General features: G+C 32.3%; 1 protein-coding gene across 2 annotated transcripts; it reads left to right on the forward strand.

Annotated features, from left to right (window-relative positions):
- The first annotated feature begins 14659 nt into the window (after positions 1-14659).
- On the forward strand, positions 14660-15499 carry LOC124940643. 2 transcript variants are annotated; one of them, XM_047481169.1, is made up of 3 exons: positions 14660-14735; positions 14860-15105; positions 15204-15499. In XM_047481169.1, exons 2-3 carry the CDS (start codon positions 14882-14884, stop codon positions 15337-15339), a joined length of 360 nt encoding a protein of 119 aa, XP_047337125.1. In that variant the 5' UTR covers positions 14660-14735; positions 14860-14881; the 3' UTR covers positions 15340-15499. The 2 variants fall into 2 exon arrangements, with proteins under 2 accessions (XP_047337125.1, XP_047337124.1); XM_047481168.1 differs by lacking the exon at positions 14660-14735 and having other exon boundaries at positions 14749-15105.

Genomic DNA, 15499 nt, shown 5'->3' on the forward strand with positions numbered 1-15499 from the left:
TAATAAGATACCACGTTCTGAAAAATAAATAAAATTAAATAAGGTTTATATGTCTCATATGCTTCATTTACAATTGCAATTAATGGCGACCAATCCACTATTGCAATATGGCGACCAAAAAGATATTGAGTATGTGTCAACATTAAACTACTCAATCTGATATTAAAATACTAACTCATCCTAAATTCAAAATGAACTTATTAGCCTCAAACCTGAATTGTCACAACTTAGATTTCAATATTTCTCATGTCAACCTGATTTCTTCTTATGATCCTAATCTTCAGTTATTAAATCTATTCTACTTAAAAACTAAGATTACATAAATTTAAACTTTAAAGCAGAAAAATCAGAAATGAATTTAGAATCAATCCTAGGAATCAAAATCCTAATAAATAGTCATAATCTTACTAGATATTAACCAACATATTGATCAAACTAACACTTATCATATTCTATATAATCTAATCTTATCATATGTACCATAAATAGCCACAATATAATCATAAAGCATCACATATAAAAACAAAGTGTCTACTGTTATTCACAAATACATTACATCACTCAAACTCTATTGCAAAATACCAGGATCCTATCATTAAGATCAAATATATTTTTCATATGATTTGTGTATTGCAAAAAGGATAATATTCTCAATGAAAAGAATATCTAATCGCATTCAGATCCAGAAACAAAAAAAATAGAAAGTGTTTGAAGAGATATATGGAGGTACCTGATGTTGAAGCCAGTGAGAGATCGTCGCCGCCAGTGAGGAATCGTCGTCCGTCGCCGCCCGTTACATAATAGAAGAGAAAGAAGATAGATCGGGAAAATGGGGAAAATGATACTGGAAAATGGGAAAATGGGGAAGAAGAGAGTGAAAGGTGAAAGGAAATGAGAAAAATGTTACAGCTGAAAATGGGGAAGGAGAGAAAGAGGTGAAAGGAAATGGGTATGATCTGTTTGGTTGGAATTAGAATTTTTATCTAATTTGACCGGAATTCAAAAGCTAATAAATACATGGTTTATAATTCCATCAGAATTCAAATTCCAAATCCAATTCCTAAATTTAATTCTTCAAACAAACACCTGAATTGGAATTGACCCCTCCAATTCCAATTCTAATTCCACCCTCATCAAACACACCCTAAGGGTTTTTTTTCTTTTTTCATTTGAAGACTTCAACGCTTCGTTTTTTTGTTTTTTTTTTTGAAAAAATACCCTAGTGAATGACTTGATTTTTTTTAAAAAAAACTTCAATACTTTATTTATTTTTTTGGGGGAATGCCTCTAGTGCATGACTTGAAGACGTTTTTTTTCATTTTTTGGAAAATGCCCGTATCACTTGTTTAAGGGGGGTTTTCAGTTGTTTTCACATTTTTATTGTGAGTTAAGACGTGCTTTGATCTCTCTCTCATTTTACAACGAATCTCAAATCAAAACATGTTCGGTGTCTCACCACGAGTGTCATTTTTTCGCTCGAATTCGTGTTCTCGGGATTATTTTGAAAAGTTTTTTGGGTAATTCTCCTAGTACTTGTCTAGGATATTCAATTTTTGCAAGTTAAGGTGTGCCTTAATCTCTCTCTCTCGTTTTAGAACGAATTCCAGATCAAAATATGTCCGAAATTTAACTTCGAGTACACTTTTAGACCGTCTAAAAAGAAGGTCATTTTCCTTATATTTCCGTTCGACACTAAGGTCATTAATATTGCACTTGAATCCGTGTTCTTGCGATTATTTTGACAACTTTTTTTTGTGAAAGAGAATTTTCTACCCAAACATCATTTATAGCGTCTTAATCAAGCTTGTGCTTTGCGCCACGTGCTTTAGAATTTTGTATCGCTTTCTTTATTACATTTTTTAGAGAATCTTCGTCATTCTTGGCTTGAGAGAGCTCTTATTATAATATACTCGGAGTACTATCTTATAGAATTAATACACTAATATTATTATTAGGGCATATCAAGACGTGAGTTTGAATAACATCGAATGATGATTTCAATGTCTCATTCATTTTGAGTATTATTATTTGTTTTGTTTTGTAGCGACCCGGTATATCTGATAGAATCGATACACATATGCTCTTACTTTAAGCAATCAAGACGAGAGTCTAGGTGAGCATTATGGGGTGATTTCAAAATCTCAACCATAGGGAAGTTTTTTTTCTTCTTTTTTTAATAGCATTGGTATATCTGACCGAATCGATACATTCACAATTTTGCCTTTGGAAATAAAGACAAGAGTCTAAATGAACACATAATGGTTATTTCAAAGTCTCAACTTTGATGACTACTTTGACTCATTTATTAGTATTATTATTTTTTTCTCAAGCCTCGAGTTTCGAGTCAACTCCAATTTTTCAACGTTTTTTCTTTTCTTTTTTAGGAAGCGGAATAATTTTCTTTATTCACGTGGTTTGAGCTTAGACTTTGACTTTTTTCTACGAACTTCATTTTTTTTCAAAATTAGTCGCAAGTACACGAAACGATGCAATTAGATATCCTTTGTTGTACCATCTAGGAAATTATTAAGTTTCTTTTGAAACGATCGTCGAATGGACACTCTCATCTCAACTCGTACTTATTTTCTAATATCCATTTTTCTTGTTTTTTAGAGAGTGATCTTGACGACATTTCCTCACATTATTTTTTAGAAAATGAATGGTTACAACCGGGTCTCGATACAAGGCTGCCTACGTATCCTCTTAAGATAGGAATCAGGTCGAAACGTAGTTCAAGGTGCAAAATCGTCAATTTTATTTTGAAAATGCTCTTAGTGTGAACTAGGATTTTATTCTCTCTTTTTTGTGTGTTTGATTTTTTTTTGCTTTTTTTTTAATGCCTCTAGTCTAAATTAGGTTTTTTTGTTTTTTTTTTTTAATTCTCCTTTTTTGTTCGTTTTTTTATTTTTGGAATGTCCTAGTGTGAAATAGGTTTATTTTTTATTTTGAATAGTTTAGAATGGGCTTAAATACCATTTGAGGCTCGAACTTAAGACGATTTGACCATATGAGGCTTGAACATTTACATATTTAACCATTTGAGGCTTCGTCTTAAACAGACCAAGCGTCCGTCTATATTTTACAGCGTGTTTTTTTAACCTGCCACATAAATCTTTAATTTCCATGTATTAAAAATAAATAATTAAAATTAAAAACCCCCAATATCGTTTTTTCTCTCACTTATCATCTTCTTCATCTAGGGTTTTCTTCATCTATCAATGTTGTTGTGATTCTCATCATCGAAGTTTGGGCGAGTTCATCATCGAAGCTTAGGCGGAGTTCATCGAAACCTTGTCCGGAGTTCATCTCGACTGACGACCGACTAACTGAAAGGTATGTTTTGTTATTAAGGTTGAGAGCAGTTATAAGCCATTATTTTTTTCATTGTTATTAGCCTACCCTAATTATGTTTTATTTTCAAACCTACACATTCTAATATTACAATTAAGATTACAATAATATCTCTAATTTCCAAACATGTAGTTTAGTTTGACGAATGTATTTTTTTGAATTAAACTTTCTCATATTTTTTGCATATTACTTATGATATCCTATATTAAAGATGTAATAGTTCTTTTATTTTCAATATAATATTCTTATTAGCAAAATAAAGATGACAACTGTTACAATTTACAAACAAGTGATTAACTAAAATGTATGATTTCATTTCTTTACGCATACATATATATAATATAAGACATCACTTCTTCACTGGGTATTCTCTAGGACCGAATATTGTCGATACAATTCTCACAGTGGTGCTGCCTATTTCAATTACCCACGTGATCAATTACCCAGTTTCAATAGGTCTAACTTTCATTGTTTGTATTTTCCCTTTATTGATTACTTATTTCCAGCTTATGTTCTCTTATTATTTTTGATAATCGGAATAACAGTTTGTGGTAAAGGAATCTGAAATGTCGATGTTTTGGGGAGAAGACTTCAATAGTGGTAAAACAATCCTTAATCATGAGAAATTGTCTTAAAATCCAGAACGGTATACATTTCTAACTTTTATTTATATTATTAAAATGTACATTTTGGTAGTTTCATAATTGTTTTTTTTTTGTAGATTTGTTCGATTTTATCATTATGGTAAAGAACATATCATGCCAATAAGAGATTTAGATAGATTTTGCATGTGGAATGTTATGGATTTTGCAATTTCATTGGGATATAAAAGAAAAAAACAATTGCAGCTATGGTATGTCCACCAAATAAGCCTCTATTGCCATTTATCAATGATAAAGATTTATTAGATATCTTAAAAATATTTGAGACATCTCTTGAGATTGATATTCATCTTGAGGTAAGAGATGATCATCTAATGCAAATGGATGAAATTCAATCTAGTAGTGCACCCATACCACTATAAGTTGAAGAGGTACATCTGATGGAAGACGTAGAGCAAGAAGTGGTAGATGATGAAGAGGTAGATCGTGCAGAATACTTTGAAGAAGATGTTGATATTGAAACAAGCATTGAAGATTTTCCATTTCAATGTAATACTGAAGATTTTCCAATCCAATCTAATGTTGATGATGAATGTGTGGTTCAAAGTGGGGATGAAGAAAATGACACTACCTATGAAAAGGAAGTTGATATAGAAGATGAAGATGGTGATGAGGTAGAAGATGAAGATGAAGATGAACTTTCTGAATATTTTGAAGAAAGTGACCCGGGTAGTTATAAATGGAGTGATAGTGAAGAAAATGATTTCGAGAGGATTGATGATCATGTAATATCTCATCAAGTAAAGAGACGACCAAGTTCAAATGTATCATTCAAGCCTTCTGTTGAGGGTGCAGGGAGGTTTGTTGTAGGTATGGTGTTTGAAACCAAGAAAATGATCAAAGATGCTATAACACAATATTCTTGTGATTGTAGAGTTAGTTTGAAATGGCTTAAAAGGGACTATTCCAGAATGAGGGCAAAGTGTACCAAAGAAGGATGCTTTTGGTATTTTTTGCAAACAAGGATAATACTGAAAAGAAGTGGATTATAAAGAAATATCATCCCGATCATCGTTGTTATACTGATAATAGAAACAAGTTGGTCTCCGCAAGGTATGTTGCGATGAAATTTCGCAATAGAATTTTAACACAAAGAGACATTTCTACAAAAATCTTGTAACAACTTCGTAGGGAGGAATTAAATTGCGATGTCACTCGTGTATTGATGAACAAAAGTCGACTAGTTTTGGCTGAGGTTGAATGTGACATTGAAAAAGTCTTTAGGGAATTATAGAATTATTTGGAGGAACTTAATTCAAGAAATAATGGGACATTTATTCTCAAAACTATCATAGATGAAACTACGGGTGAAACAAAATTTCATAGAATGTACGTGTGATTTGAGGCATGTAAGAATGGTTGGAAAAAAGGTTGTAGGCTCATTATTTTTCTGAATATTTTAAAGAAAGTGACCCGGGTAGTTATAAATGGAGTGGTAGTGAAGAAAATGATTTCGAGAGGATTGATGATCATGTAATATCTCATCAAGTAAAGAGACGGCCAAGTTCAAATGTATCATTCAAGCCTTCTGTTGAGGGTGCAGGGAGGTTTGTTGTGGTATGGTGTTTAAAATCAAGAAAATGATCAAAGATGCTATAACACAATATTCTTGTGATTGTAGAGTTAGTTTGAAATGGCTTAAAAAGGACTATTCCAGAATGAGGGCAAAGTGTACCAAAGAAGGATGCTTTTGGTATTTTTTGCAAACAAGGATAATACTGAAAAGAAGTGGATTATAAAGAAATATCATCCCGATCATCGTTGTTATTCTGATAATAGAAACAAGTTAGTCTCCGCAAGGTATGTTGCGATGAAATTTCGCAATAGAATTTTAACACAAAGAGACATTTCTACAAAAATCTTGCAACAACTTCGTAGGGAGGAATTAAATTGCGATGTCACTCGTGTATTGATGAACAAAAGTCGACTAGTTTTGGCTGAGGTTGAATGTGACATTGAAAAAGTCTTTAGGGAATTATAGAATTATTTGGAGGAACTTAATTCAAGAAATAATGGGACATTTATTCTCAAAACTATCATAGATGAAACTACGGGTGAAACAAAATTTCATAGAATGTACGTGTGATTTGAGGCATGTAAGAATGGTTGGAAAAAAGGTTGTAGGCTCATTATTGGCGTTGATGGCTGTTTTTTGAAGACTGCGTGCAAAGGAGAGCTACTTTCTATGGTTGGTCGAGATGCAAATGATCACATGGTCACGATAGCATGGGTTATGGTGGAAGGAGAGAGCTGGACAAGTTGGGAATGGTTCTTTAAACACCTGATTGAGGATCTTCATTTATAAGAAGGAGATAACATTAGCATAATCACTGACATGCAAAAGGTATGCTCTTAGTATTTATTTTTGTTATTGATATACATCTTGGTATATTTTCTTGTAATATGACTTTGATTTTATTGAATTTTTAGGGACTCATAAGAGCTGTTGCTGGGTTATTACCAAATGCGGAACATAGATTTTGTTGTCTCCATTGGTATACAAATTGGGCTAGAGAAGGAAACATGGGGGAAGACATGAAGTTGTTTTTTTGGAGGTGTGCTCGATCCATATATCCAGAACAATTTGATGCAAATTTGAGAGTACTCGAACATACCAAACAAGGAGCTGGTACTTCTGTGATTTGAATTACTGAGAAGAGATGGTCAAAAGCATACCTAAAAGAGGATTCAAAGTGTGATATGATAGGTAATAATATTTGCGAAACTTTTAAGTCATGGATATTATCAAGTAGGTCTATGTATATCATTAACATGTTGGAGCACATTCGATTGATGATAATGAGAATGTTATCAACTAAGGAAAGAACTAGAGATGAATTGGATTGGAGACTTTTCTCCAGTGACAATGAAAAGGTTGGAACTTGCAAAAACAAGGTATCATAGATGCACATTGGACTTTAACGGGGAATTTGGCTATGAGATCACTGAGGGAAGACATAAACATGCCATAGACATTAGAGAAAGAAGTTGTTCGTGTAGATTATGGCAAATCACAGGTATAATTTTATTTTACTTTATTTCGAATATTTTTAGTATAAATAGTAGTTTAATAAATTTTGAAACTCATAGGTATACCTTGTGCACATGGTGTTTATGTCATTTAACATTTCGGTGGACATCTTGAAGATTATATCTCAAAATGGTATAAACGAGCAGCATTCAAGAAGGCTTATGGAAATGTCATTAAACAATTGAGGGGAAGAGAATTATGGAAACCTCAATGTGATGGATTACCTTTGATTCAACCCCCAAATGTTCAAAGGAAAAGGGGTAGGAAAAAGGTTAACAGAAGAAGAGGTATTGAAGAAACAAAAGCAATTGGACTTAGAAGGAGAGTTGGTCGAATCATGGTCTGCAGTAAATGCGGTCAAAAAAGACAAAATAAAAGGAGTTATAAAGAAATTACAATCGATGGAATTGCTTCTCAACCTCCAATAAGAGGTATACTTTTCTTTTCTTACAAATATTTTTGGTATTATTAGTAATATGACTTCAATTTTATTAGTAGTTTGATTAATACATTTTCTTCCAGAATCAGAAACTATATGCGATCCAAGTGAAGGTCCAACACTTAGTACTAGTGAAACTCGAGTACCTCCACATCCCACACTTCGAGCACCTTTATGTATCTTTTGGCAAAGAAACAGATTATGGACATAGTTCATGGTCATTAGTTTATTTTCATTTTATTCGTGTTTTCATTTTTTATTTGTTTTTATTTTGAAGATGTTATTGTATGAACTATGATTTCATTTTATTAGAAAATCACTTAGCATGAAAACTATAGTTTTATTGTCATTTATTATTTTGATGATTTTTTTTGTTATTGTTTTTCCATTCATTTTATTTTCAAGTGCCTTTTGTAAAAACTATGATTTTATTTTTGTTGATGTTGTTATCATCATTTTATTTTATTTTTACGTATGTTCATGCAAATAGTTTCAATGCAAATGATGTTAATGCATGCATATGCAAATGCAATCCTACGAAGGATCAATCATTTCCAAATTCTCCATTAATGACATTTTTAGACTTCCAAGTGTACCATCCATCAAGTATGGGAAGGAATCTTGTCCTCAGGTTGTTCGAGGATCCATCATTGTCTTCTCTAATTCACCTTAAATATTTGACTCACTAGCTCAAGTAGATGTTAATATTCTTCTTTTATGAACATCGTTCTTAAGTTTAGGCTTTAGTCGCGTTCTTAGTACCTAGAGCCATTTCTTATGATCAAGAGATCATGTCTTAATTTTGTGCTCAAGTTTTCCGATAGGTATTTCATCGTCTTCTATGATTTACCTTGAATGTTTGACTTAGGGGTATAAACGAGCCAAGTCGGGCTTGAGTTCGACTCGACTCGTTTTTTATTGGCTCGTCTCGATCTCAAACTCGATCAAGCTTTCAATATTAAGCTCGAACTCGGCTCAATCAAATAACCATAGGCTCGAGTTCGGCTCGAAATGCTCGAATTTAAATATATCTATATATTAATTTCTTATATTAAAATAACTTAAATCACCATTCATCAATCACCACATAAATGTTTCGAATCCTTAGTTACATATTAATAAAACAGACAAGATGTACAACGCATCACTCTACATATCTCCATTCTCATCTTTGTGCAATCGACCATGTCCCCGTTGTCACTGAAGATGAGACGTCCGACAACCACTCCCTTCTCGGCGGTGATGACATTGAGGCTGAATCTAGTGCAACCGAGGATGCATGAAACATTGTCAAGTACTATATCGGATTGTTTTTTGTCCTGGAAGAGTTTGACGTCGGTGTAATATAGATTTTGCTTGGTGACGTGAATACTCTTATCGCAAATCTAGTGGATGAGCTATATAATTCCTGGTAATGATGATGGTTTTTCAGACAGTGGAAACATTGGTGTAGGGGCAAATAAATGATTTGTCCTTGATGACTATGATATCGAGTTCGGGAACGTATAGTTGGTTGGCGAATGAGCGAGAGGGGACGGAAAAGGAGAAGGAGAAGGAGAAACTATTTCCAGAAAGTAAAAAAGCAAAGTTGAGTGATGAACCATTTTTTGCCTTTATTTATTTAATTTTTTACTTTTTAGATTTTTCTGGGTTGAAGGTGTAAAACATTATTTTTAAAATGACTAAAAGTTTATTTCAATATAAGCATCCACAAATCCTCAGCAAATGACCAATTTTCTTTTTAAGACTTGAACATGGGTCATTTTCACTCATTATGACTCAAACTTTAAATTAAGTAATATGTGGTTCGAAATATCAAATATTTTTAGTCATTTAAGGTTTTTTGAAATGGAAAAAACGTTTTTTTTTTATTCTAACATATGATTTTTGTTTTTCTTATTAGTTTGTCTCGTTTATAACTTTTTTGAGAAACGGCTTACGCCATTAATTAAAAAATACTCGCAAGGGGTAAAGGAGTACAAGAGCTGAAATTGAGATTACAAAAATTTACTCAAAATCAACACATAATAGCCATGATGAATCCACATTTGGCCTAGTTAATGCACACAGATATGAAATCAAAGTACAAAAGTGAATAAGGGATGAAACTAGCAATCAATCAGCTAAAACAAAAGGATAGGGGTTGACTTCATCGGACTCGTCTCTCTTGTCTTTGCCCTTGTTCTTTCTTTCCTTATTTTTAGTCACCCTTAGGTCTTTTGGGGATAAATTTCCTGATAGAGTATCGGCTTCTTCGTCTTCGCTTACTTCTCTTGTCACTTTTTTCTTTTGGGGCTTGAGTTTGGAGTTGGATGTATGAATTGTTTCCCTTGAGGTGATTTCTTTGACAACGTTGTGGCTTTCTTTGGTTTTGGAGATCATAGTTTCTGAGATGCTTTTGCTTTTTCTATCATTCACGTCGACGCTAGGCATTTCGAACCTAATTGGTGGGAAAAGGACCATGGTTTCAGGCTTGGTGAGATCGGGATCGGTTTAGTTCTCGTTGACGTTTTTGTTGTGGCTTTCATTTGCCTTGAAGACTTTAATATAGGATTTCCTGACCACCTTGACATTCTCTTGTTCAGGGGTGTCTATGGACTTTTTTTGCTTTCCCCGTCCTTTTTTCCCGGCTGCTCGTACATGACCTCAATGGTGGCCATGTTTCCATTCCGACATCTTAGCTCAATTGTTTCAGTTTTGCACTCGTTGAGTTGATCTTAATGTAAATGTGGGAATACGTGACCCATTCAAACGAGTCAAAGTCGGGATCGAGCTTAAGTGGTTTTCCAATTAGTCCGGCGAGGTAGGCAAGTGCTTCAACATTAAAGAGGTGTAGTGGGATGTTTTTCAGTCTCACCCACACTTGTTCGAATTGTGGCGGTTTGCTATTGGTGTCCATTTCTTTATTCCATTTGGCGAGCTTGAAGCATAAGCTGAAAATGAAAGTGAAATCTAAGTCCGCAATGACTTGGGCTTCGGGCTCCATGCCAAAAGTGAGGAAGAAATAGCCAAATTCATTGACATTGACTTTTTTGAGTCCATTTTTGCTCCATTGTCAGAAGAGGGCTTGCTCGGAATGGGGCCTTGTGGGTGCCCATGAAGTGACTGGCGACAACTCGCTTCCAATCGTTGACGCATCCCACTTCAATTTCCAGGGGGAGTTCGATTTGGAGCGGGTGTTCGAGTGTTTTGATTTTAAGGCTATGATCCATATTGAGTTTGCCTCCATTAGCTGTCCCGTTTTTGCCTCAAACCTTGTTGGTTTACCATGTTTGGTTTATGTTTGTCTGTATAGTATATGTATAGGTTTTGGGGAACTTGTAGAATTCCCTCATGACACTGACCAACCACTTAATGATTTCCTCGTATTCGGTTTTGTCGAGTGAATTCCAATCTTGCTCTAATCGGATTTTGAATTGGCAAATGATTTGCTTGTTTCTTTCATTGGTCATGACAAGCCCATGTCTTTGGAACTGGGTGAGGGATTTGAGGATTTGGTTTCGAATGCCCGTCAGATTTGCGATTTCATTTTGTCCCATGGTCCACGACTTTCCGGAGATTTGAGTGGTCGGGGTGGGGATGTTGTGAAATGTTGGATTGGATGAAGTGAGCCCGGCTGGGAGAACAACATCGTGACCGGTTAGGGTGGTAGTGACATGACCTGTCGAGGGAGCATCGCTGCTGGTTTGGTTGACAGTAGCCAGGCCGGTCGATGTGGAGGTTGCATGACTGGTAAAAGGAGGGACGTCATGGATGGTTGGGAGATGGGTGTGATCAGTCGATAGATTTACATCATTTAAAAGTACTATTTTTAAATAATAGTAATTTTTCAAGATTTACACATTTTAGTATCAAAGATGGTTTGGGTTACTAAATGTGTAATCTAAGAAAAAAATTGAAATTAGATATATTTTGTATTTATTTTTCAAAAAACTTCCGCAAGATATAACCTTTTGTATTTTTGATTGAATATTTTTTCAAGATATACATGTTCAAAATTGCTGAGTACGATTTGAATGTCTTAAAATTGTGTAATACGTGAGAAGATTAGAAAAATCGAAAGAAAAAAATAAAATTATTATTTTTTACAAATGTAATAAATTAATTAAGAAATGACAAATATTATGTTAAAATAAGAATACACATTTTTGTGAGAAAACTTTAAATAAATAAAATTGTGATAGCTCGAGTATTAAATGCACAATTCAAAAAGCGAACATCATCTAATAAAAAAACATAAATTCGAGCCTCAAATAAAGTCATAAATTAATCTATTATTAATAGTACATATATTTATATATTTTTTTATAATTCATAATGTAACGTAAAAAATCGACCATTCCCGATAGTCGCACCCCATAACACACATTCCTCTCGAGCCTCGAGTGAGACGAGAAACCAAAATGATAGACTTGACTAGAGTGCATTTAAAAACATCGATTTAGACTAGCTTTGACTTTTTAAAGTCTCCACCTAATTTATACTTGAGAAATTAGAAAAGAAAAATATTTTGTGTATTTAAACACATTTTAGAAATTATGTTCTTGTTTTGTGCTTGGTTACTTGTGAGGATGGGATCTTGTGTTATGTCTTACGCATCTTTTATTTTACAGTCTCTGCTTTAAACTTTTGTTCATTTAAAATAATATTGTTCTACACCTTATTTATTTAATTATCCAATCATAGGGCATGCGTTAAAGGTAATTCAAGCTTAAACATGTGTCAAGTTTTGTATCATTCTTTTACTAAAAACATGTGTCTATGTCATCTGTCTTAAATCTAAAAATAAAAGTGCTAGTACCTATAGACGAGTGACAAAACTTGGTAAACAAAAGGTACGAAATTCTTTCATTCCTAGTCCGAAGATTCGAATCGTTTTCCTTTTTTTCCGAGCTGCAACCCTTTTTTCATTTTTTCCCTGGATCTCATATCTTTAAGAAAAACCCCATTCTTCTCTCTTTTATCTCTCCTCTTTGTAAGTCATCGCCTTCTCCTTTTATCTAACAGTTTCTTCGTGGCCTCGCGATCATTGCGTCTTTGTTGTCATCTATTTTCTTTCTTTGGTTCAAAATGGGGTTATCTCCTACTTTCGATCTGGAAAGAAGGAAAGAAAAAAAAATAAAGTTCATAAACAAATTAGATAAAAGATAAAGTCAATTAAATTCTATTTTAATTTGTTTGTTTGATTTAATTATTTTTATTTAATAAACTCAAACTTTAATTATAAATATGTTTATAATGAACATTAAATGGGTAACACTAACATTTAACTATCATAATGTTAAATCCTAATAAAGTTATTACGTTTTAAACAAGAATTAAATTCTCTAATAATCAATTTTTAAAGGACGATAAAATCTGTTTTGGGGAATTAAAATAGATCTAGCATGACATCCAACAATCATGATCCATCGTTTAAATTCAAAGCGCTTTCAATTAGAATCGAACTCGTGACCTTTTTGATCTCTTAAGCCGATTCTTACCCACTGGGATACCTTGGTGGGGTTGTACCTCATAGATATTATGGATGACAATTTTAATATGTATATGATTTCGATTTGAATTGTCATATTATGGCCATTTTTTTTAATTTGATCGATAGTTGACCGGAAATAAGATTGGGATCAATGGCGGAACTATGTAGCGGGCGGGGTTAGGCTGTAGCCCAAGTTAAGTGATCAAACTCTGACTCCATTTCATTTTATTAAAATAATTATTTTATATAAATAATATTTATAATAATACATTAATTTTAATTAATATATAAATAAGATTTATTTATTTAAGTTTAAGGAAATATATATAAAATAGTGTACATTTAATAATATTATTTATTTTAAAAGTACATTTATATGATAATTATATATTATTATTTTTATTTTTAATATAATTAATAATACAAATTATTTATAAAATAAAGATTAAAATAATAATTTATATAAATATAAGGATAAAATAATTTTTTATATTTCTTAATTTTAAACTATTTCAAAAATTTATAAAAAAATATAAATTAATATTTAAAAATAAATTAATACAATTATATTGATTTGAGATATATTATTCATTCTTTCAAAACGGTTTATAAATATTAATATTATATAATCGTTTTCTCAAATATCTACTCACTTATAATATATTTTTTGAGTATCTACTCATTTGATAATATATTTTTTACAATAATTTTGTGTTTTATTCTTTCTTATTTTCATGTTTTGTTTTATTTTATATTCTCGTCAAACTAAATTGAAATTCACTAAATTAGGCTTTAATATTTTCTTTATTTATATAATAGTCTTTACTTATATAAAACTTAATTAATTTAACTTCACACATTTTTTATCCTAATTTTTCTTTAACTATATAATTTTAAATGTATAAATTTATTTTTTGAATCCAGTGATGTTATCACTTTTTAAATTTTGTATATTTATTTTATTTTAGTAAATGTATTCGTGAAACACGGTTCAATTAATATGTTGACTTATTACCCGTAATAGTGTCCATGAAAAAAATTCCTTATAATCTTTACCGCCCAAGGTAAAAAAAATTCCCTGATTCGCCCTTGATGGGGATGGTATGTGTGTCCCTCGCACTGATTCCGTCTTAATCTTACCTAGTGTCGGCCCCAGGAATTGAGCTATCCCAGTCCATATAGAAAAACGTGAAGAAAAAAATTGATGATCCTAATTTTAGTTACAAAAATTGTTTAAAAAATTGTTTTTTTTGAAATTTGAACTAACAACCAAATAAAAAATTATTTTTACTACACACTTTTATATCAAAAAAAACTTAATAAATTTAACTAAATCTCTTATATGTTTTTATTAAATGTGTTGTCCTAACCCGTTCGACCATATCTTACCTTAGTGTCGGTCCTTATCTCCTCGAACAATAATAAACACAATTAAATATATAATATAATTAATATAATTATTTTGTTTATATTTTATAAAAAAAAATTAATATATTACCTTAATATATATAATATCAAAAAATTCGTTTATACCAAATATTGAATACCCTATCTATATCGATAGTTGAGTTGGAAATTGAAAGATAAAAGATAAGGTGTCATTGAATTAGAAGTTGAGCTTAGAAGGACGTATTTGAATATACTAAGCCGTGAGGCAGTTTCGTACTTTCGAAGAAGGTGCAAAGAGAGAGAGAGAGAGGAATCCGTGTGTGTGTTTGTGAATGAACTTCTTCTTCTTGGAAACTTCAAAAAGGATTGAGAAATTGAAGGTTTCCTGTAAGTTTCCAAATCTATTGTTACTGTACTCAACACTGATTCCACTCTCCCTTCTTCTTCTTCTTTTTATTCTCCATTAATCTTCACCACATCCATTATTCCAACATTCTCCATTAATCTACAGAGAGAAACAAAGAGGAGGCGAAATGATACCTGGAGTTGGAGTTCATCTATGGAAACAGAGAAGAACTTACTGTCGACACAATCACGACTACGAAGACGACGTTACTCCATCTTATTATTATTACAGATCTTCTTCATCGCAGTTATCTATTGCTGCAGCAGTAGAAACTCATCATTATATGGATCAAACCGCTCTGGAAGCTCGACAACGACTCGACGAGAAACTCCGTCATATTCGTCCTTCAAGGTTCGCCACTTCTCTCTAGCTCTAGATCTAGATCTTAATTGATTGTTTTCCTTTTTCTTCCTTGAAAGCTTGAATTGATTTCTAAATTGTTGATGCAGATTGAATCTACGTAAAGAAAATGAAATGATCGGAAGACCAGGAAGAAGGAAAGTATTGGTTGGAGATTCAAATGATGACGATGATTGGAAACAACTTCTTGGAGGAGTTTTGAGAGATATTATGAGCTTGATGTGAAGATGATGATCATCTTCTTCATTAATTGTGTATATCAAATATTATTTACTTTTTTTTAACTCAAATAAATACAATTACCAATTAACCATTAACAATTTCATCAATATTATTCACTTGATGATGCATACATAAATTAATAAAACTTTTATATGAAGATTCA

This window comes from Impatiens glandulifera, chromosome 5, assembly GCF_907164915.1.
Source record: "Impatiens glandulifera chromosome 5, dImpGla2.1, whole genome shotgun sequence".
Lineage (NCBI taxonomy): Eukaryota > Viridiplantae > Streptophyta > Magnoliopsida > Ericales > Balsaminaceae > Impatiens > Impatiens glandulifera.